This window comes from Macrobrachium nipponense, chromosome 20 (assembly GCF_015104395.2).
Source record: "Macrobrachium nipponense isolate FS-2020 chromosome 20, ASM1510439v2, whole genome shotgun sequence".
In the NCBI taxonomy this organism is placed as follows: domain Eukaryota; kingdom Metazoa; phylum Arthropoda; class Malacostraca; order Decapoda; family Palaemonidae; genus Macrobrachium; species Macrobrachium nipponense.
This window is the reverse complement of record NC_061089.1, coordinates 12427799-12450907: the sequence shown is the minus strand read 5'-3', so window position 1 is coordinate 12450907 and position 23109 is coordinate 12427799. Positions and strand designations below refer to the sequence as shown.

The following is a 23109-nucleotide window of genomic DNA, read 5'->3' as shown; positions in this document are numbered from 1 at the left end:
CAATAAATATCAAAAGTTCCAAAATTTTTTTTACGTCGTTCAAGTTCAACGTCAGATTCTACTTTTCTATACACGACAGCCAGCTGGACAATCCCATTCAAACTTCCAGAGTCAATGATCTTTCGCAGAGAACATCCTTCCTTCCTTCCTCGTTCCACTGTGATTTTCCTCTTACCTTATCCTACACTCATTCAAATTCCCCTCATACAATCACTAACCCAATCTTTCACTTGTCTTCAAAAATTCTTGAAAGTATCATCAGCAAACAGTTACATCAACAACTGCACAATATGTCCCTTCAATATTTTTACCACCATACTGAAATTACATCTGAGAACTATATTTAAACCATACCAGTCATTCTCCCTTATATATAATTTACCATAGGCGTCTTTCATCAAAACATTTCAAACATCTCTTGACACATCAACTTTATCGGACATTCTTCACACCTCTACACATGACGTCAGCCTATATTCTTAATTAATTTATGCCATATAATGTGCTTTATGTAATGTTATTCGGCATAACATCACTGGTCAGTCGTAAAATTTCACTATCACCAACTCACAACAACATTTGCTTATGATCTCTTTAGCCTCTTTGTGTTTCCAGTCTTCCACCTTTTCCTTTACACCCAAGTCTCTTCTGTAGTTTTCCCTCAATCGTGAAATAAATTTTCATTCTCTAATTTTGACCCTGAGAACTTATCTGAATATTTCCACGACCGTTTCTACCAACCTATTTACCTACTTTCACATCCACCATTTTTCATTTTTACTCATGTTGATGAAAATCACTATACCTTTCATTCTTATCATTACCTTTCACTTCTAAAAATATTTTATCAGTGTTCTTGATATATTTACGGTATTTGGCAGTCTAGTATACGATGGTTTATACAAAAACTTGACATTCATGATTGTTGAAAGCAAAATACATGTCCCTTTTACCCTTCTCTAGTGGTGTTCATTATGATTCTGGTCTCTCACCCACTCAGTGCTCCTATTTTTTCTTCCCTTCTCTCGTCGTGTTCATTATGATTCTGTTCTCCCACCCACTCCATGCTCCTATCTTTTTAATGACCTATAATTGAACTATTCTCAAATTCACGTTTTCCCCTCTTATTAAGCCCTCCATGTTTCTTTGTTTCACTTCCTTGTCCTCCTCTGTGGATGGTAGGGATTCTACCTTCTAATGCCTTCAAGACACTGTTCTTGCTAAAAGGTCTCCTCTTCAACCGCCCCCCCACCCCCCCAATATCTTATCCTCTGTCTCTTCCCTCTGTTTTCAAATCACCTGGCCTGCTATCCTTTTCCATCCTCCAAACCCAACCAGGCAAAGAAACAAGACACTGAAGTATCCTTCATTTTTATCTAAAGGGTTACATCATGTGGAAGGTGACTAATCTGTTTGGTAGCGGTATTAGTATGCTGACAAATCTAAAGAGCATCAAGTCTTTTAAATATATTTGAAGTAATGGATACTAGAAATTTCCAGTTTAAATGCTGAAACTACAACATGCAAACCAATGGCAACAGTGACAACACCAGGTGCGTCACAACTGAGTGCCTAAGAATGAAGGCTTGAAAAATGTTTCTCAAGCCATAATACTAAAACGAATAAAGTGAAGACCCGGTGGTAACAAAACGGAGCAAAACCTGTCTCACAAATTACCAAGAAATAAAATAAAAAATCAATACTCCCATTTTGTGACAAAAACCTCATTCTCTCCTACGAGATGAAAGATTGACACATGTAGGTTCACTAAAAGTTATATATGTGACTACAATTACTTCTGAAAATATATTTGTGAGAGCAGAGTTCTTTAAAACATCACAAAATTGGTTTCGTTGTTTCGGTACGAGCTGCTATTTGCTGTGACCAGTTGAAAGCGACATTCACTCTAGTTACGAAGAAAGATGGTAGAATGGTACTATAAGGATTTGCTTGTGTGTGTGTGTGTGTGTGTGTATGTGTGTGTGTTGTACAAGGTATATAGATTGTATCTATATACCTTGTGTTTGTATTTGTGTGTGCATACTAGCTGCAAACGTTCAATTGAACTGAAGAATTCAATTGAAGAATGATTTGAGTAGGGGGACTTATGTTAACAATTGTAATAGTTAATCTTTCAAAATCACTTTCACAAACACAAGTCGCTAATAGAGATTCTCTCTCTCTCTCTCTCTCTCTCTCTCTCTCTCTCTCTCTCTCTCTCTCTCTCTCTCTCTCTCTCTCTCTGATTAGTGATCTCTTCATTCTGTATTTCCCATTACCTTCTGTTATTACTACTTTCAAATGAACGGCAGAATACTATTCTTTGGAAGCTTGAATTTCCAGTTAATGGCCCCTATAGTCGTGGGCTTGTTCCAATGAATGAAGTTCATCTACAGAATAATGATAATAATAATACTAATAATAACCTTAGAGAGGCTAAAAAGGTTAAAATAGAACGAACGATAAACTGGTTCACGAAATCATAGGAAACAGAAAACTTCTTAATTGTATCAGACATCCGGTGTCTACATATCCTGAAGAAACAAATGGCCAACGTTACGTATGAGTTTTGTGTCTGAATTAGCTAATCATTCTCGTTACTCATTGGCATAATGATTGTTGGTGGACGAGCGAATATTTAGGTCCTGTTCTTGCCCTGGCCTGAAAAAATATGCAAATGGTAGAAAGGGACGGGGTTTATAATTTCACTTTATTATTATTATTATTATTATTATTATTATTATTATTATTATTATTATTATTATATAAAGATGAGCCGCATTCATATGGAACAAGCCCACCAAAGAGGCCACTGACTTGAAATTCAAACTTTCAAAGACTATTATGGTGTTCATTAGAAAGAAGTAACAGAAGGTAACAGAAAACACAGACAAGATCAGTTATTGGGAAAGAAAAAATAAATTGACAAATAACTAAATAAATATATAGATAATCGTAATTAAGGAAATTATAAAATAAACACTTATAGTTGTGGCCATCACTATTTCCTTTAGGGAGAAAAAGGTCAGGTTCCTGAATACGCGGTGTCGAAAAAAGAAGAAGAAAAACTACCTGGCTACTGCTTGTTATCCTGAAAAACATCATCATTAACAACTGTAGCCATTCTCTCTCTCTCTCTCTCTCTCTCTCCTCTCTCTCGTCTCTCTCTCTCTCTCTCTCTCTCTCTCTCTCTCTCTCTCTCTCGGTAATGTTGCAACCTCACATATATTACACACACACACACACGTGCACATGGGCGGTATGCTTTTGTAAGGGCTGTCATAATTGCCATGAGTGGTGGGTCTGAATTGTCTCTTTCACGTGTGGGCAGTTCTGCTTCAGTTCTTTTGATTCATTCATGTACTTTGGTGTTCCTCATATGTAGGCAGCATGTCTATAAGGTGACCAGTCTTTGGGACTATATATATATATATATATATATATATATATATATATATATATATATATATATATATATATATATATACATATATATATATATATATATACATATATACATATACTACACACACACACACACACACACATATATACACACATATATATATATATATATATATATATATATATATATATACATACACACACACACACACACACACACACACACACACACATATATATATATATATACATATATATATATATATATATATATATATATATATATATATATATATATATATACACAACTAGATGGACAGAATATAATATTAATGAAAACCTCAATTGGAGCATTATACACGAAGCATGGTACACATACATTAGATAACCCATTCCAAACGGAGTAACTTCACATGCACTGTCATATGTAAATATACCTATACACCGTTTTTGTACACAAAATATAGCCCTCTCTCTCTCTCTCTCTCTCTCTCTCTCTCTCTCTCTCTCTCTCTCTCTCTCTCTCTCTCTCAACTTATATCGAATGTAAAGCCTTAAACCTAAATGAAGGAACAAATGAAGAATTCCAGACCTTCGGGGCAAGATGAGAGAGAGAGAGAGAGAGAGAGAGAGAGAGAGAGAGAGAGAGAGAGAGAGAGAGAGAAGATATGTACTGCGAGAAATCCCTGAGAGAGATTTCAGCAATTTATAACACCAAGAGACAAGACATAATTAAAAGTTTTTCAGAATCTTTCCTGCTATATTTTGATAAATCAAAATATCTCTCGTAGAATATAGAAAACCACCGAAAAATCGAGAGATGAGAGAGAGAGAGGACAGTATAAGAACTGGACATGGCTTCTGCAGGTAACATACTTCAGATACGGATTCCAGTTTGAAGAAAATGTGCCTTACCTGGCCTTGGCAGTAGGTGTTATTGGGACGTTGTTGTCCAGATGTTGTTCGAAACACGGAGGAATAGTCATCTTGTTTGCTGTGGCTGCCTATTCACTGGTGAGGTTTGGCCTTGCGAGAAACCATCCAGTGCCAAAGAGAGCAGCGGGTGAACTTGGAAAGGACAATTCTTCAGCTGCAACAGAGGCTCGACTACCATGAAGTGATTCAGAAGGCAAGCGGAAGGGAAGAATGCTCTCGTGAGATCCAGATCACTCACAAGGTGTTACAACAGCAGGCCTGGCAAGACAGGGCCCACTCGCTCGAAGCTGAAACGTTGTTTCTGAAGAAGGAGAACGATCGCGAGAAGAGGGAGAAACGGCAGCTGGAAGACAAGATCCTCAAGATGGCAGAAGAAAATTAGCAGCTGAAGGACAACGCGAAGGAAATTGGACAGAGAAACGATGCCCTATGTGAGAGGATAAGGGAACTGACAGTGCAGTTGGCAGAGGCAGACTGCCTGCTTGAGAGGCTCGAGAAACTCCTACGACAGAAGAAGAAAGACCTGCAGCTAAAGACCGAAGAAGCGGCTGATGGCTAAACTCATCCAGGAACAAAAAGACGCGACCGAAAAGCGGGAATCCGGTAAGAAAGACCTCGAGCTGAGGTTCCAGCGCCTGCAGAAGGGTGAGAGAGACCTCTGGAAGGATAAGTGTGGACTCCAATGTGAAGTTCAGGCTGCGAAACTCAAGATTAACGAGCTAACATGCCTTATAGAGGAACGAAATTGTCGCCTGGAGTCGCTGGAAAAGAAGGCCGGTGTCCAAGGCCAACGGAACGACCAGCTGAAAGATGGGGTTCGACAGCTCCTAGGAGCGAAGGAGAAATTGGTATGCAACCTGAAGAACCTCAAGGAGAAATACAGACGCCTGGAGGAGGAAAACTGGAAACTGCAGAAGCTCCTGTCGAACCTCAAGGAATTGTGCGATCAAGTCTGCGCTGGCCTCACTCAGAAGGATCAGATGAGGAAATTTGAGGAGAATGTTTGTTGTATGGAAAGTTTAATGTTTGTTTGTAATAAGTTTGCTTTGTTCATCGTTGAAGGAAATTGAACTTGAACGATATAAATATGCTAAAATGTTTTCTTAGAGTTTTATTGAGAGGATTGTAGAAATGGTGAGGGAAATGAGAGGATTCATGGATGTGCCAAGAGAAGAAGCAGAGGATTCAGGAGAAGCCACAAGAGAATTGAGAGGATTCAGTAGGATTCGTGGAGGAGCCAGGGGAAGAAGCAGGGGATTCAGAGAAGCCACAGGAGAATGGAGAGGATTCAGTAGGATTCGTGGAGGGGCCAAGAGAAGTCGCCAAGGATTCAGAGAAGCCTCAGGAGAATTGAGAGGATTCAGGATTCATGTAGGTGCCAGAAGAAGAAAGAGAGGATTCAGAGAAGCCCCAGGAGAATTGAAAGGATTCAGTGGCATATTCTTGTTCTAAGGCGAAGCAAAGGTGTTGCTCTCTGCCGGGACAGCGAGCGAAGCCCGCCTCGTATCCCGGGATGGGTGGGCGAGGTCCGCCACGTGTCCCGGGACGGGTGGGCCAGGACTGCCACGGGTCTCGGAATGGGCGAGCGAGGTCTGCCAAGTGTCCTGGGACAGGCGGGCGAGGCCCGTCAAGTGTCCCAGGATGGTCGGGCGAGCCCGCCATGTGTCCCAAGATGGGCGGGCGAGGTCCGCCACGGGTCCCAGGATGGGCAGGCGAGGCCTGCCACCGTCCCCGGGACAAGCAGGCCCCGCAAGGCCCTCCACGGTTCCCTGGATGGGCGAGCAAGGCCCGCCATGGGTCCCGGGACGGGCGAGCGAGGCCCGCCACAGGAACCCAGGACGGAGGCACCATAGTATAGATAATGGTACGTAGCCGTCCTATCCTTCTTCGTCAGTAAAGTGGTCTGTTCAGAGGGAAATTAAGTTCCCACAGCATATTATATAAATTTCATAGCTATACCTAATAACCTGCCATCTTTTGAATCTGTTGGCAAGAATGGTCGTAGGTTGAAAGGTTTTGATGTTGATATCCTCCCTTCGAAACGTCATACAAGTTGGAATAATTAGCGTTATTTGAATGACAGTTGACCTAAAACACGAGGCCAATACCGAGGTCGAATACAATGCGCTTGTTATTGTGAGGTGACCGTGACACTACGTCATCGGTACTAATCCACCAGATGGCAACATAGTCGAATCCTGGATAAATGGCGCTCTCCACTAAAATTCAATTGTAAAAACATGGGATTAAGTACAGATTCCAGCAACGGCTCATTTTTTGGCTTATTAAAAGTTCTGTTTGACGATGTTTAATGGCTATTAATCATAAATTCCCCTTTAAGGCAGTAATGATATACAAACAGCTCAACAAATTAAAATATCTTGAGTCGTATGTAATAGAACTCGACTGGAGGGCACTAACAATATTCAAAAGTTATTCATTCAGAGCTTTTACTGCAACGCAGATAGTTTCTTTTGCTTTACCTGTTACATCCATTCCATCATCCCCTTCAGGTGCATAGAACTCTGATGAATGAGTCTCGAGCTTTAACTCTTCTTCAGTCTTTCAAATACTATATATAAACAGGTGTAGATTTTGACTCGCATCTTACTTTGAAAACCACCTAATGAGAGTTTCAGCAAATGACCCATGAAAGTTGGGTATTGTTTGTGACGTTTCATATTGTATGTTTATAAGTTACAAAATCATGGTGACCTGTTTTAGGTCACTTATTTTTCCCTTACAAGAACACTTTTCTCCAGTGTGGGTGTGTCCTTTCTCCAGAGATTTATTTCCTTTAGATCGAGTGGTTCGTAATGGTAGGATTCTGTTTCCCAATAGTAGCAAGTTATGACTTGAACCATCGCCAGAGGATCTCTTGTTTGCCAATTTTTCATAAGTTGTATTATAACAGAGATCTTTCATGTTCACAATTGATCCCCGATTCCCTTTTCCTGCCGAGAGCAGCCAAATTCCCTGAATTGCAGCACCAATATGCAATAAATGTGCCTCGCTGTCAAACATCTCACTTCCAGAGGTCCTTTATTCCTCACACCGTTGGACTGTGGAACATACTCCCTGAGGAAATTGTGCAATTGGAACATCAATAGTTCAAGCGAAGATGCAATGCATTACTACCCTACTACAATTCTCCTTGTACTCTAATAACCTACTTACATTTATAGTTATTCATTTATTTATTTCTTAACTGATCTGTTTTTCTAATACTCGTCTCCTCTTTCTCTATTTTCCATTACCTTCTGCTATTTCTTTCGAATAAACACCATATTCTTTGGAAGTTTGAATTTCAAGTCAATGGCCCCAGTGGTCTTGTTCCATATGAATGGGGTGCATATTCTGTAATAATAATAATAATAATAATAATGATAATAATAATAATAATAATAATAATAATAATAATAATAATAATAATAATAATAATAGTGTACTCCTAGAAACAGCACACATGGTGAGAAAAGTGATGGACTCCTAAGGAGGCAGGATGCAACCCGGAACCCCACACTATAAAAACCACCCAGTTGAATTGGATGGCTGTGATAGATAATAATAATAATAATAATAATAATAATAATAATAATAATAATAATAATAATAATAATAATAATAATAATATCAATAATACTGTTAAAAAGGATGGCAGAATTAAGCGAGTTGATTTTATATATTGTTTTTTCTATTTTCCTTACAATTCGCTTCTCAGGCTCAGCGATGTTTCTGAGTAACTGGCCAATATTCATACTGGGAATTTGCCTAAAAGAGGGTCTGCTACCAAAATATCAATAACAATAATAATAATAATCTAAAAAAAAGGGGATAGGAGCTGTAGTGACTTACGTGGGACTCTCAGAATTTTCATGACACGATTAGGAGGTTTTTAAATTTCAGCGTTATTCAAAGGTTAGGTTCAGTGAAAAATATGAACAGCAATATAAGGAACACAAACACTTTGCACTGCAAATGGTGTTCTAATTACAACCGTTTACAGCAGGAAGACTAAAAAATTTTCAATTGCTGTAATAGACTCTTGCAAGAAGGAGAAGAAGAAACTCACCTGTAATAAAGCACGCAGACAACGCCATGAAGGAGCATATTGACAAGGTGGTAGCCCAGAGGTTCTAGGCCATGTACCAGGTAGTTGAGACGAAAGGTAAGGACGCACAAGGGCCTGTACGACTTGTGGCTTTGTTCCTGAAACAGAAGAAAATAATCAGTGGCAAATCATCCCATATTCTCTCTCTCCTCTCTCTACTTTAATGATATAACCTTCAGCTATCAACTCTTTTCCTCTGACAAGATCGAGTTTTGTTATAATCCATCTTGGTATAGGTAGATAATGGCAAAGACTTCACGAGAACCTAACGCTTCCCAAAGTTACTCAAAGATTGCCAACGTAACACCTTTTGCAAAAAGAACCTCATGGCAGTTTTCACAGTCTCTCAATATTTCAAGAACAATTTTTCAAACAAATTAAGCAAAACTATTGAAGATGGAATACGTGTGACAAAAATGCAATAAAAGAAGACGCTGTGTACAACTTGCCATCTCTGGTAATACTCAAAAGCCGCGGTCTTGTTTCCTGATGTCAGGCAAGACTAGTCCTTTGCAACCATCGTACCTCCCCACTCCTTCCAAATACCCTCCATTATGATGCACATTGAACTTCTGAGAACGAAACGTAAAACCTTTGTTAACGGTTAAAGTTAACGAATAAAAAGCCCTGTTACAAATGTAACCGTAAAATGGGGACGGCAAAACCATGACAAAGACTCTTATTGAAGCACAGTAATCCAATCCTACCACGGTAATGAGTTGACGAATGCCGACAGACATTCAGAGGTTAAATATTTCCGACGTTATTTACTTCCTGCCACGAAAAGAACAATAGAAGAACACACCATGGAAATACGTCTATTTTTTAAAACAAAGAAGGGATATGAATAAATTCACTGGAAGTTTGTTTACATGAATTTATTTCATTAAAACAAATTTACTCCATTAAAACAAACTCTCGATGAGAATGTTACAGTTGCTGAAATACTGATTCCAGCATCAAATCCCAAATAACGTCCAATATTTAAGCTACTAACCGTACGATAAAAATAAATAACTAAATAAATAAATAAACACCGATCAAGAGCATTGGTTATTGGCTGTAATTAACATCTAATAAAACTGAAGCGAGAAACTGGATCCTAATTATGACACTACACACTAGCATTTAAACAGCTCCGTACCCGTAGCTGAGACTACGTGAGAATCAACCCAATTCTTCATTAAACAAAACCCCTCCCTTGAGAAGCGTTATTAAAAAACCTCAAATAGTCCTACCCGCGCTATAATAAAATATTGCAAATTTCTTTTCTTGCTGCCCCACTGCAATTCTTTCATCTGTGGTATACACTGCTATGACAGCTAACTGTCTTTATCAAGGAGCTGACTATTTGATGTTCCACATTTGTAACTATCTAAAGCAACAGCAGCAAATATTTTTACAATGCGTTTTCAGAATCTGAGATTTTGTCTTTACCATTCTATAAAGAAAATTAATAAAAATAAAAATCTTTTCTCGTGTAAGATAAAAAATCTGAGTTATCAAAAACAGATGATAAAGAATTTGGTTTTGACAAAGGCAGTGGATGAGGAAATCTTTCTTGATGAGGCTCTCTTAAATAAGAAAGTCGCGAAGCTGATGCACTTCAAATTCATGATGAGTATCAGGTGGAATGGCGGTAACTGGAAACAGAGATTCAGCGGGGACAAATTCAGCTGCAACAAATGCAGTGGCAAATACGATGTAAGGCGGAACTTCATACAAAAGCAAATAGAAACGCAACGAACAAGAAATTGAATCAGAAAAAACAAAGGCAGAGACAAATGGAGAAGGAAGCGCGCTAACAAAATTAAGCTACAAGCGAGAGGAGTTGCGTAAGCCAAGAATATTACGGTTAATCTCATGATTCTGCAAATACAAGATTGTTCTAAATTTTTTGAAAACCTAACCTAGAATTTTATCCCACATTTTAGAATTTCCTATCAACTCAGAATGGACAAAATCATTTTTGTGAATGATGTTGCAAAGTATGTTAAACAGTATGACTACTGTTGTGTTTACTTTTGGCATGAGAATATTATCAAAACTTCTTGTAGTATAAAAATGTTTTAAGAGCTAACTTATTTTTTCTATGACTGGTAAAAAAAAAAAAAATTTCAGAAGCTGTAAAAGCATGAATGTCAGACTACTGCTGAATCTAGTAAAAAAGAAAAAAAAATATTTGTTTGATGTAATGACAGGAAAATACACTTGATAAGAATTTTGGAAGACAGACAACTAAAAAAGAGAAGATTTGACAAATGCTTACACTTAAAATGTTTATTAAACTGAAAAAATGCTGCTAAAAAAGTCCACATTTTCATTTAAGCCCTTAAGAGAATAAGGGTATACATCTTAGCAAGGCAAAGATGCTTTGCAATAAGGCGGAGGGAGCATAAATAAATAAGAGGATTAGGACAACGGTATAGATACTTTACAAGATGAAGATAAAAACATCGATACTTTGCAAGAAGCAAATAGAAGCGTAGAAAAGTAGCAAGAAGAGTTAAAGAGTAAAGCTACTTAGAACTGAGAGGATCAAGATACTTAGTAAGGAGAGGAAAACTGTATAATTACTTTACGAGAGCAGATAATGGAATAGAAAATTAGCAACAAGGGATAAGTGCACCAGAGGAGGAAAAGACATAGATGCTTTACAGAAAGCGGATAAGGGGATAGATACTTAACAAGAAGAGGACAGGCGTATCAGTACTTTGCCATAGGAGGATAAGGTATATGGCTGCTCCGGGAGTATAGATAGATAAAGATCAAGAAGGGAAAACGGTACAGAAGAAAAGGCCAGGAGTATAGATAAACATCAAGAAGGGAAAACGGTACATAAGAAAAGGCCAGGAGTATAGATAAACATCAAGAAGGGATAAGAGTACAAAAGAAAAGGCCGGGAGTATAGATACACATCAAGAAAGGAAAACGGTACAGATACATTGCAAGCAGATGACAAGGGTATAAATACAATGTAGGAAATGGAGAATGACCATCCATTTTCAGAGATGGTGATATGGGTACAGAGGCTTAACAACTTATGGGTATTTGTCATGAAGCTGTACAAGAAGAGAGTGGGCCTATAAGTTAAGTATATCTTAGTTTAACCAAACCACTGAGCTGATTAACAGCTCTCCTAGAGCTGGCCCAAATGAAAGATATTTATTTACGTGACTAGGAATCCATTCGTTACTTAGCAACGGGACTTATAGCTTATTGTGGGATCCGAACCACATCATCTTGAGAAATTAATTTCTAATCGTGAGAGATAAATTCCTCTGGTTCCACGTTGGCAGAGCGGAGAATCGAACTTCGGACTGCCAAATCGGTAGGCGAGCAAGTAACCCACTCATCCAATGAGGAACTAAAGTATATAAACACTGTGCATGAAGAGGACAAGTATGAAAAACTTTGGCACAATAGAGTTTTCTGTACAGCGTATAATGCTGTAAGAAACTCAGCCGCGGTCATGAAACTTTCAGTCACGACCCAGTGGTGGCATGTGTTGCTGGCACCTAAAGCACTGCCAGACGCACGATCATAGATAAGTTTAATCTTAAATTAATAAAAAAAAAAATTGCTGAGGATAGCAGGCTGCAATTTGATATGTTTAATTTTGGAGGGTGGATGATAAACAGCAATTTGCAGCCCTACTGCCTCAGGAGTTTTTAAGATCTGAGGGCGGTCAGACAAGTAGCCATCTCAATTGTTTTCTTTAACAAGACGAAAAATGACGATACAGTTACTTTGCAAGAAAGTATCGTTTGCATTTAACAGTTATGCTTTACTTTTGCAAAGACTATTTACCGACAATAAAATGACTAAAAGTTCTGTTAGTAGCTAATAATGCAGCTAAACATTCCTTGTACTTGATCCCAGCAAATTTCAGCAACTTGAGCGTGTTTGCAATAATCCCTCAAAAGCTACCTTTGAGTTAGCAGCTTCTTTCTGCTCATTATAATGACTCAGGCCGTGTTATATCTGATGTTTTCAAGTTAAACAAAAAGGTGGTACGGAAGATAATTCACATACGACAATAAGGGAAACCTTACCATGCCTTTAAAATAAACAGCTTACCAAAGACAAAGATTTGATAAAAAAAAGTGAACGTAGTATGAAACTCAGGAATTTAGAAGTACTGATACATTTGATAAAAACGTCTAAAGAACTTGCAAAGATCTTAAAAAAAAATTGCTTCTTCAAAGTGATATTTGTAAAGCAACTGTTATTTTCCAGGTACAGCTAAAATGAATACCGCAGTGGTTCTCATCCAGAGGCAAATGAGAAAAATCTACAGTTTTAATGGAATAATCAGTAAATTCATCTAAGCTAATTAGAAAACCCGTTGCCGTGTAGGGAAGGAAGGTTGATTAACTAACTGGAGGGTTAAGTGGCCTCTTGACTGCCGATGAAGGGAAGGGAAGGGAAGGGAAGAGAACTTCGTCATTTCTAGGAGACTGTGACGGTCTTAATAATTGAATGATTTCAACACAAATAAAGAATGTATTGCATTGCGATTTGTACGACAGATGAGTTAGGTTTTCTGATCACTAAAAGATTAAAAAAATTTTAGTGATCAAAATTTTTCTTATTAAGGGGTCAGCATTATAAATAAACGATTTCAAAAGAATAGTCTACAAAATGCCATTCTTCCTGGTGGGACATCAGCAACACAAAGTCTACCAGTGCCTCGAATTCTACCCAGCATGCCTGTTTCACTTGACTCATCATTAGGATTACAAGTTAGGTGTCATTTAAGACTCATTTTGTCTTGATATTTTTCAAGTATATATAAGAATATTCTATCTTCGAGACTACGAAGTTGCTATATATCTACCAGTCCCCTATGGATCTCAAATTTTTCCAAATACCAGTTCTGTTCTAAGCCATGGAAAATATTGAACAGGACCGTTCCTTTTATACTGTTGTTCATCCTAATTACCGATTACCGGCATCCATTTTCGAACATCTAATTGTCACTGACTGCCCAAATTGAGCTTAGGGAAATGGTAAAGTCTTGTGATGAGTGAAACAATATATGTCACGTACTTTTCCTTATTAACATTATGTAGCTGCGAATACTATTTCTAATTATATACCCAATAAATATTAGAATCAGCGTTTTTCCTTCTTGTTTGTTACCCTTTGGTAATATCTTCCTTCGTGATTATACATGTATGTATGTGTGTGTATATATAATATATATATATATATATATATATATATATATATACATATATATGTATTTATATTAAATACAATATATATCTATATATTGTTTTATGTATATATATATATATATATATATATATGAATAGAGAGAGAGAGAGAGAGAGAGAGAGAGAGAGGAGAGACGCACACACACACGTGTATATATATATATATATATATATATATATATATATATATATATATATATATATATATTATATATATATATATATTATATATATATATATATATATATATATATATATATATATATATATTACAATACACACACACACACACATCCACCCCTACATAATAAGCCATTCCCTCATATGGGTTGGGTGAAGGCTGCCATAGGAAGTACCAATGAACTGAAATTCCCCCTAAATTGGATGATAAGTTTCTTCTCTTACGTCTAACAGCAGTCACAATTTAGAGCAATCTCGCTGCCAAGGGCATGTGGCTTGCATTACAATACCCTGTATTCATGTTGGAAGAAATCAGTTGGAAGAAATTAGCCAGGATGGAATGTTTTCGATTATAAGGGCATCTGAAGAGAAAATCTGAGATACCCATGTAGCAGGTTTGATATTTCGAATATCTAAAGGCAAATCGAAGCAACTTTAAGGGGAGAAAGTTTACTTCAGTAAGTCTGTACGAAAACAACTATGAGAATAAGATGGTGCTAAATGGAAAGCAGTCTATTGTCAGTAATGAGCAGTTTTAATAATTTCTGAAAGTGGAGGGTGAGATAGAGGAAGAACTGCAGGATGCAAGAAGGGACGGTGTAAAATAAATGTAACATTATTTATTGGTTACTGGCATAAGTAGTAAGTCAGTTGCCTTAAAGTTAGTTATCAGTGGTGAGTTGCAGTGTAGAGAAAGACAGGGGTTAACAACCTCATTCCAAAAGATTATTGAGAAAGACAGGGGTTAAAACCTCATTTCAAAAGACTAGTGGAGAAAGACAGGGGTTAGCAACCTCATCGCAAAAGATTATTGAGAAAGACAGGGGTTAACAACCTCATTGCAAAAGACTAGTGGAGAAAGTCAGGGGTTAATAACCTCATTCCAAAAGAACTAGTACAGTAAGACAAGGGTTAGCAACCTCATTGCAAATGGCTAGTAGAGAAAGACAGGTGTTAGCAGCCTCATTTCCAGACTAATTGAGCAGAGCGATAATGCCAGGATGAATCCCTCCAAACAGAAATCCGCGGAGTAACCATGGAACATTAAACAAAAATTCCTTGTAGGCTTTCAGCACTGTAAATTACAATAACGTGGAAGAGCAATTCAATGATCATAAATAAAAAGTTAAGTAACACTCAAATATGAAGCTGAGAGCACTGAATAACCTCATTAATCAGCTTGATAAAACTAGCCAAGAGTAAAAAGACATCATAAATATACAATCTTATCCTCTGACTCACGAAGATCATCAATAATCCATCATTTTAATGATGGCTATTATACTGGATTAATACATCCTGGAAGTTTTTACTCTGGATAACTTACAATCCATCAATCAGTCAATAAATCAGTTAATCCCAGCCATCATACTAGAGCAAACAAAACGCCGCACGAACTCACTTGTTATAAAAGTTGTTTGCCAATTCATCCTCAGCATAATGAATGAATCACTGCACCTGGATCACAAAACAAACTTTATAGTTGAATGATTACGGGGGAAACATCATCTATTTGAATGAATACGAAATTATATAACATTCTCGCTAGTTTGACTAGAGTTTGTCCCGGATACAGGAGAAAAACCACCGTAAATCACACGAGGAATGCATTGAAAACAATGCATTGAGGAATGCACCGAAAACAATGCATTGAGGAATGCACTGAAAACAATGCACTGAAATCAATGCATTGAAGAATGCACTGAAACAGTAATAAAACCTCAACATAGAATTTAGAAACAGGTTAAAATAGTTGCAACAAAGCAAATACCAAAGTAAAAGCCCCATTTAAAGTGTATATTATCAAAGTGAAATGCAGGAGTTTCTCAAGGTCCGGAAGAAAAAATATCCGGTAGTTCAAATCACCAATATCGACAACAGGAGTTGTATAACATGACAACGTTTTTTTTTTCCATAATAAATGATCCAATGAAAATCCGCGACGGGTTTTCTGTACAGAAATCTATGCCGATTACCCAAATTTCAACACCTCCAGCTTACTGATAGTGAGTGCTAAACTCTATGGTCAAAAAGCACAATGTTTCAACAACGAAAATTGAAATAAATACACAATTTTATTAAAAATAATTGTTCTGTACTGTTTAACATGTACATTTATTCTTTTTTTATTTTCATTCTAATAAGTAAATCATAAATATCCCATCCTAAAATTCTTGTATTTTTAACTCAACACGAAACAACTTTTTCAAACCTTTATAGGCTTTTCCATGGGGCTTTCCTACCCCCCAAAAAGGACAACAACAGCAAGAACAACAATAACAACAACAACAACAACGTAGTGTGTAGGCCTACTCCCTGAGTAAGTGATACAAATCACATATGCCTCAATCTTTCTCTTGACAAAAATGATTGCTAAGAACTTTTCCAAGTATTTCAAGCTCCTCGTTGGACGAGTGGTTTACGTGCTTCCCTACCAATTCGGTAGTCCAAGTTTGACTTCCCGCTCTACCAACGTTGGGTTAGAGGAATTTATTTCTGGTGATTAGAAATTAATTTCTCGATATCATGTGGTTCAGTTCCCACAATAGGCTGTAGGTCCCGTTGTTAGGTAAAAACTGGTTCCCAGCCACGTAAAAATATCTAATTTTAGGAGAGCTGTTAATCAGCTCAGTGGTCTGGTAAAACTAAGATATACTTAATTTCAAAATATTTCAAGTAACATGTTTTAAAATAGCATAACTGGACCCTCTTGAGAAGTACTACACTTATGGTAAAGTTCGGTTGTTAATTGATCGCTTTACAGAGACCACTATAATGATTAAATCGATTTACCCAAATCGCAGGATTATTATGCCTTTTGTACGTATTATTAAGTCACTTATCTTCCACTAAACCACCTTCATCTCCTAGGACAGGGATTGCCAACCTTTCAAAACACTTGAGCCGCTTCAAGTGCTGAACAAATACCTTTTTATCCCTTTAAAACAAAGAAATTATGTAACACTTTTAAAACGGTATTAGATTAGATTTTCTTCAATTTTAAAAGCATATTATAGCCATCAATTTCATTGGTTTTTCAGTGATATGAAGTTTCTGAGCGCATTTTTGACAATGCCGCTCTGACGGTACTACATTTTTATGATTCCCTAAATAAATGGCTCTTCTGGCCTCAAAGGTTGGTGACCCCTGGGCTGGTCATTGGTTCCCAAGTGACATTTCATCTTGGAATATGAAGAGACTAGCTGCTAGCGAATCAAAACTTCGCTGGTGCTCATATGAAGTCTCTCTCTCTCTCTCTCTCTATCTCTCTATATATATATATATATACATATATATATATATATATATATATAGATATAGATATATATATAGATATATAGATATATAGATATATATATACATACTATATATATACATATATACATACATATACATACATACATACATATATATATATATATATATATATATATATATATATATATATATATATATATATATATATATATATATATATATATATATACATATACATATACATATATATATATATATATATATATATATCTATATCATATCTATATCTATCTATCTATCTATATATATATATATATATATATATATATATATATATATATATATATACAATGAATGTGGATCATAAACAGATGTCTAGCTAAAAGTAATTAGTAAGAGCACAAACGCAGGTTAGCGTCAAGTTGAAGACGCAAATCTTAATTATCAGTTTGCGTATGTTTTAGAAAATCGAGTAATATATATATATATATATATATATATATATATATATATATATATATATATATATATATTACTCAATTTTCTAAAACATACGCAAACTGATAATTAAGATTTGCGTCTTCAACTTGACGCTAACCTGCGTTTGTGCTCTTATTAAATACATTTAACTAGACATCTGTTTATGATCCACATTCATTGTAAAAATCAAAGATAAAACACACACATTCAATAAAATATTCCTTTATAAATTCCCAGTATCAAAACAATTATTTTCATTTAATACTAACAGTCTACAACAGTGGGATTTCTAAATGTCATGTGTGAGATACTAGTTTTAGTTCAAAATCACAATTTTAATAAATGTTTTAATATTTTAAATCACATTTTCAGTAAATGTTTTCATATCTTCAGTGAGTGAATTAGAACAAGAGGCTATCTTAAGATTCTATTAACTGGAAAATGCGACCCCGTCACAATGCTTGGCCTCAGCGAGGCATCTGCACTGGAGTCTACATCATTCCGGGCTCCGTTGAATCTGGGCGACTGAGACCGAGATCGGAGCTTCGAGCTGCTGCTGCTGCTTTGGAAGGAAGAGCCGCGACTGACGGGATAAAGAAAGAGTCGGGTGATGAGATGGGATGGGAGGAGACGCCTGTATTTTTATGGTGAGTATATCAATAGCGGAGCCACCGCGAGGTATCATCATTGGAAGTTGAGGGCGGGTCTCTCACGCCCTAACTATCATGCTACACCGCCCGTAACTACCGTTGCTCACACACGGATCAACGGTCGGTTAGCCCACTGCAGCGCGGATGATACTTGGCTTGTATCATGATACTGGGGAAGCTCTTCATATTAAAAGCATGCACACGACTACACTCAGACATCCGTTGTGGTACCCTGGGGGTTTCCAAGACTGGATGACGGGTGGTGGCCGGTACAAAAGAGGGAAAAACACCGATGTGTTGACTGACGAAACTAACACGAAAGAAAGTGAAGCCACCGAGCCGGGAAAGAAGTCATGTGGACTCCAGAATCAGCGAATGAATTAAAGTTGGAAGCTAAAATGAAACGGGTAAAAAGAAAAGAAGAAGAACAAAGAGAAGAAGAAGAAGAGGAAGAAGAAAAACAAAAATCTTTTGTGACAGTTAATTGCTGTTATAATACTAACCTAGGGAACAGAAATATAAGCACGTACAACTACTGGAAAAAAATTAATACGAAAATGGATAATATGAACCAAAAACGTCGTCTGCCGCATACATAAGTGTAATGGTGAAAAAGACCTCGACTGAAAAACTAATATTCTGACAAAGATTCGCTTTGCAGGACAAACATTCAATCAACGTTCAAAAGGCCCGCATTTAGCCATGATGATATTTCATGATAGAAATAAAGAGGCAACTGATTAAGAAAAATCACAACTAAAAGCGGGCAGTGACGAAATAAAATAGCACTTTGAATATGCTCTTCATTGCATGGTTACTTCGGTATTTACTTTTTTTTATAATTACCGCAGTTGGATTTATCCTGTCTCAGATAATACGAAATTTTGAAAGGTAATGGGTCGATCCCGATCTTCAGCACACCATTCATTCCAGCTGTGAATAAGTACCGATGTCAGCTGGGGTCAAGAAGCGGTTTGTTTGTTTGTTTGTATGGTGTTTTCAAGTCGCACGGAACCATTGGTTATTCAGCAACGGGACCAACGGCTTTACATGACTTCCAACCACGTCGAGAATGAACTTCTATCACCAGAAATACACATCTCTCACCCCTCAATGGAATGCCCGAGAATCGAACTCGCGGCCACTGAGGTGGCAGGCCAACACCATACCGACTGCCGAAAGACTGCGCTTCCGAGGCCACACATAACATACATACATACATACTACATATATATATATATATATATATAGTATATCTATGTATACAAATTTACCACGGGAACAAAAATCACTTATAAAACGAATGAAGTGTATGCAATGCCTGAAAGGCGAAATATTAATTTTGCGTTGTTCAGATTTCCTTCTGGTCACATTTTATATATATATATATATATATATATATATATATATATATATATATATGTATATAGTATATATATTGTGACATTTATAGATCGTTCGTCTACCCCGCAATTAATTAATTAATTCGATTTGGAAAACGGCAGCCATTTCTTTAGAATATCAGCTGATTTTTAGTAAACGCGGGAAACCCAAAACCCGCCAGCTAGAGATAGGAAGTTCCCCAGTTGGGGGAAAAGAGTCTTTTATCAGCTGTAGGGACGTATCTCAAAAGGGAAGGGTGTAGGCAGATTGGTACTTCTTAGACCTATACCTTAAGCTCTCTTTCCTGTGACCCCTCTGCTGGCTGTATGCTTGTTTTCCAGGATTTGCCTTGATCGTGGGGGGTTAAGCTGACCTCCAACCCCCAAGCAACCCAACTGAATTCTGTCTCAGTCGGCTGCGAGACGTGATCTCGGACAGAGGTCAAATTACCTGCCTTCCTGTTAGGCCTACCCAGGGTGTGAGTGGCGCGCCGATGACCCAGGCCTCAGACAAAGGGGGCCACATTTTCTACAAAGAGCCACTGAACACGACATCCAGGTACGTCTTGTGAAACAACATATTGCCAGTCCCTTGTCACCTATTATAATTTTGACCCTCATTCTCCCAATTCAATTTCCAGCAACAAAAGGAATTCATCCCTTTGTTCCCTCTCACTGCCTCATGGCCGCATGCTTCCCCTTGTGTGATCGTCCCAGACCAATGGAGTCATTGCATACTTCAGTGAACCTTAGAAGTTCCTTCTCCCCAGTATTAGAGAATTAATTAATCAAAGCAAGAAGTCATTTTTCCTTTTATCTTGTTTAATCTGGGATTCTTTTCCAGATTCCATGAGTCACGTGCCGTCTCTCTGCCCGCAAGTGTGCATTACCCAAGTTTTATGAAACCAGCTCGAATTAGTCACACTTTAGCCAGCTACCCACTTGTGAGTGATTCTAAGCCCCAACGTGGGGGCCAATAGCATTCATTTTCTCCAGGCCAGCACGGGCCTTTTTGTAAATAAATAGTTGTTAAGTAACGAGCTGAGTTTTCTGGCGACCTTTCCTCTAAAGAAATTAATAATAACTATCAGTTTACGGTAAGTTAAAGCAATTCCCTCTTGAAATCCCTAAATTACTTCCGTTTACGTATCTAGCCTCTCTCAAGGCCGCTATATACGTAAAAATATATATATGAATGTACAAAGCATTATATGAGGAAGTTCCCCATACTGACAAATGAGCCACATATGCACAGGAATAAGCTAATGTTGTGAACGCAATCTCCACAATGGGTTTCTACTTGATTCAGCAGTTAGGGATGTATGTAGCAATGACTGCTGTTTTGTTTTTCCCTGAATCCATCCCTTACCTTGTGCAAATATGGACAGCCACTAGGTGGTGATCTACTTACATACATACATACATACATACATACATACATACATACATACATACATACATACATACATCTAAACATTCAAATAATTATTATTATCACCAGTATAGTCCTAATTTCAAGCTCAATAGGAAAAGCAGAATGGCACAATCTCTAGGTGTCCAACAGGGAAAGCAGCACTCTTAAAGATCAATGATAAAGTAGTAAAGAATAATCTTGAGAGCCATACGAAAAAAAACGCAGAAGATAAAACAATCAAAACTGCGAAATATGACCTCCTTGAATTTTTTTTTTCTTTTTTTTGTGAAATCGTGAACCTCACTCTTTTATGATGCGGCAAAAATTTTCAGAGGGTATGCATTTTATTTTTATTTTATGTACTTAATTTAAATGGCATTTTCCAGTATTCTGCAGCTGACAAACACTTTATTCTTATTTTTTTATGGAGTAATTAGTAGTTTTGTGCTGTGCTAAAATGACCATAACAATTACATAAACTGAAAAACAATTCAATTCAAATTACCCTCATACCTCATAGGTGTACTTGACTGCATTTAGTGACAATCTTCAGTCACTAAAACTCGTGTCAACTGCATCTTCCTTCAACAGCAACAAGAGACTTTAATATTGCGTGTCAACCTTATATAAGCGACTATGTAGAAGAAGCGACATTAACTTTTTTCGCGCGAGCATACTTGTTAAACAAGGGAGCGTTATGTCTTCCATATTCATGTGAATATTGTGAAGGCCGACGCTGCTGGAAGGAGGCGCAGGAAATGGGTACACGCGTCTGGGAGATAAGAACTGTGATTGGACTTCACAGTGGGTGTTCCCCGCTGATGGCTGATACAATGCATATTCATGACATAGAAAAGGGAATTCCTCGTCAGCTGATGAAGAATGGGTTTGAAGATGTCAGGCTGATGAGAAATCCAGCAAGTGAATGTTCACTAGAAGAGGAGAGGCGGGAAAATAAATCGAAACCTGGAATAAGTCAGAGTTACGAATGTTAGCAAGGACGAATGAAGCAAATAAACGCTGACTTTCAAGGAAATCTAGTGGGATAATGTTACGAAAAATGGCAGAATGAGGAAAGACGAGATTTAAATGAATGTGACTCGAGAAAATACTGGGAGGTTGGGCGAAACTTGATATGCAAATTAGGAAACTATCAACTCCTTAATAATAGAGGTGAATAAAAATAAACGCAGATAAAATAGACTGTCCTTGTGGTATGTTGAGTAAGGATAGTTCTCGATCAGAAATGCTCAGATATTTGTAAAGGTGGTGAAATCTTAGCATTAGAGACAGGGATTTAGATGTCTTCAAATCGTTTGGTTTGGTTATAGTATACAGTAGTAATAATACGAGGGGGCATCTTAGTGAGAGAGAGAAAAAAATTATAAATTAGAAGTATTATGAGGAACACGGCTAAAGCCTAGAGTAAACGGCTTAGAGTGATAACGGGTGGATAAAATTAACAGAAAATTGATGCTGCAGGCGCGCAAGAGCGTGTGCGCGCGCATGAGAGAGAGAGAGAGAGAGAGAGAGAGAGAGAGAGCATAGCATTTCTGGAATAGGATCAGCCGATTACCGATATGTGTATCAAAATAACAAAATAGTACAACATATATTTAATAAATAGCAAACTTTTGTAAGTAACCAAATAAAATGAAAATCCATCCAGCTATGAATTTCAACTCCACCTTCGCCTCAAACGTGGCAGTTAATAACCGTCTGCACTCAGAACACTTAGAGAAACATCCTGTAATGCCCTTAACATAACCCTCTCCGCCTTTGACAATTACTGCCCAGTTCCTTTTCCTTTGCTTTGAAGGTCATGACAAGTTGTGCTTGAAGGGTAGAAGCAACCAGGAGGAGGAGCAGCAGCATTATGGAAGCATTGCAGCTTAATAATTATTTTTTTCAGGAAGGCTTTTGTTTAGCTCTTATTTGGAAGGCCTTTTAATCTGCGTCACTTTTTGTTTTCCCAGGAAGCCTTTTGCTTGGCTCTTATTCTGAAAGCCCTTTAATTGCTGAACAGATTTGTAAGTGGTGAAATCACTGTGATTTAGGAATGGAAAGGAAT

General features: G+C 37.4%; 1 protein-coding gene across 1 annotated transcript in view; it reads right to left on the bottom strand.

Moving 5' to 3' along the window:
• The window catches only part of LOC135219716 (protein O-mannosyl-transferase Tmtc3-like), a 533724-nt gene that overhangs the window by 124168 nt on the left and 386447 nt on the right, over positions 1 to 23109 (bottom strand). The window contains exon 3 of the mRNA XM_064256711.1: positions 8414 to 8550. Coding sequence (XP_064112781.1) covers positions 8414 to 8550 — 137 coding nt within the window. The remainder of the gene's footprint in view (positions 1 to 8413; positions 8551 to 23109) is intronic.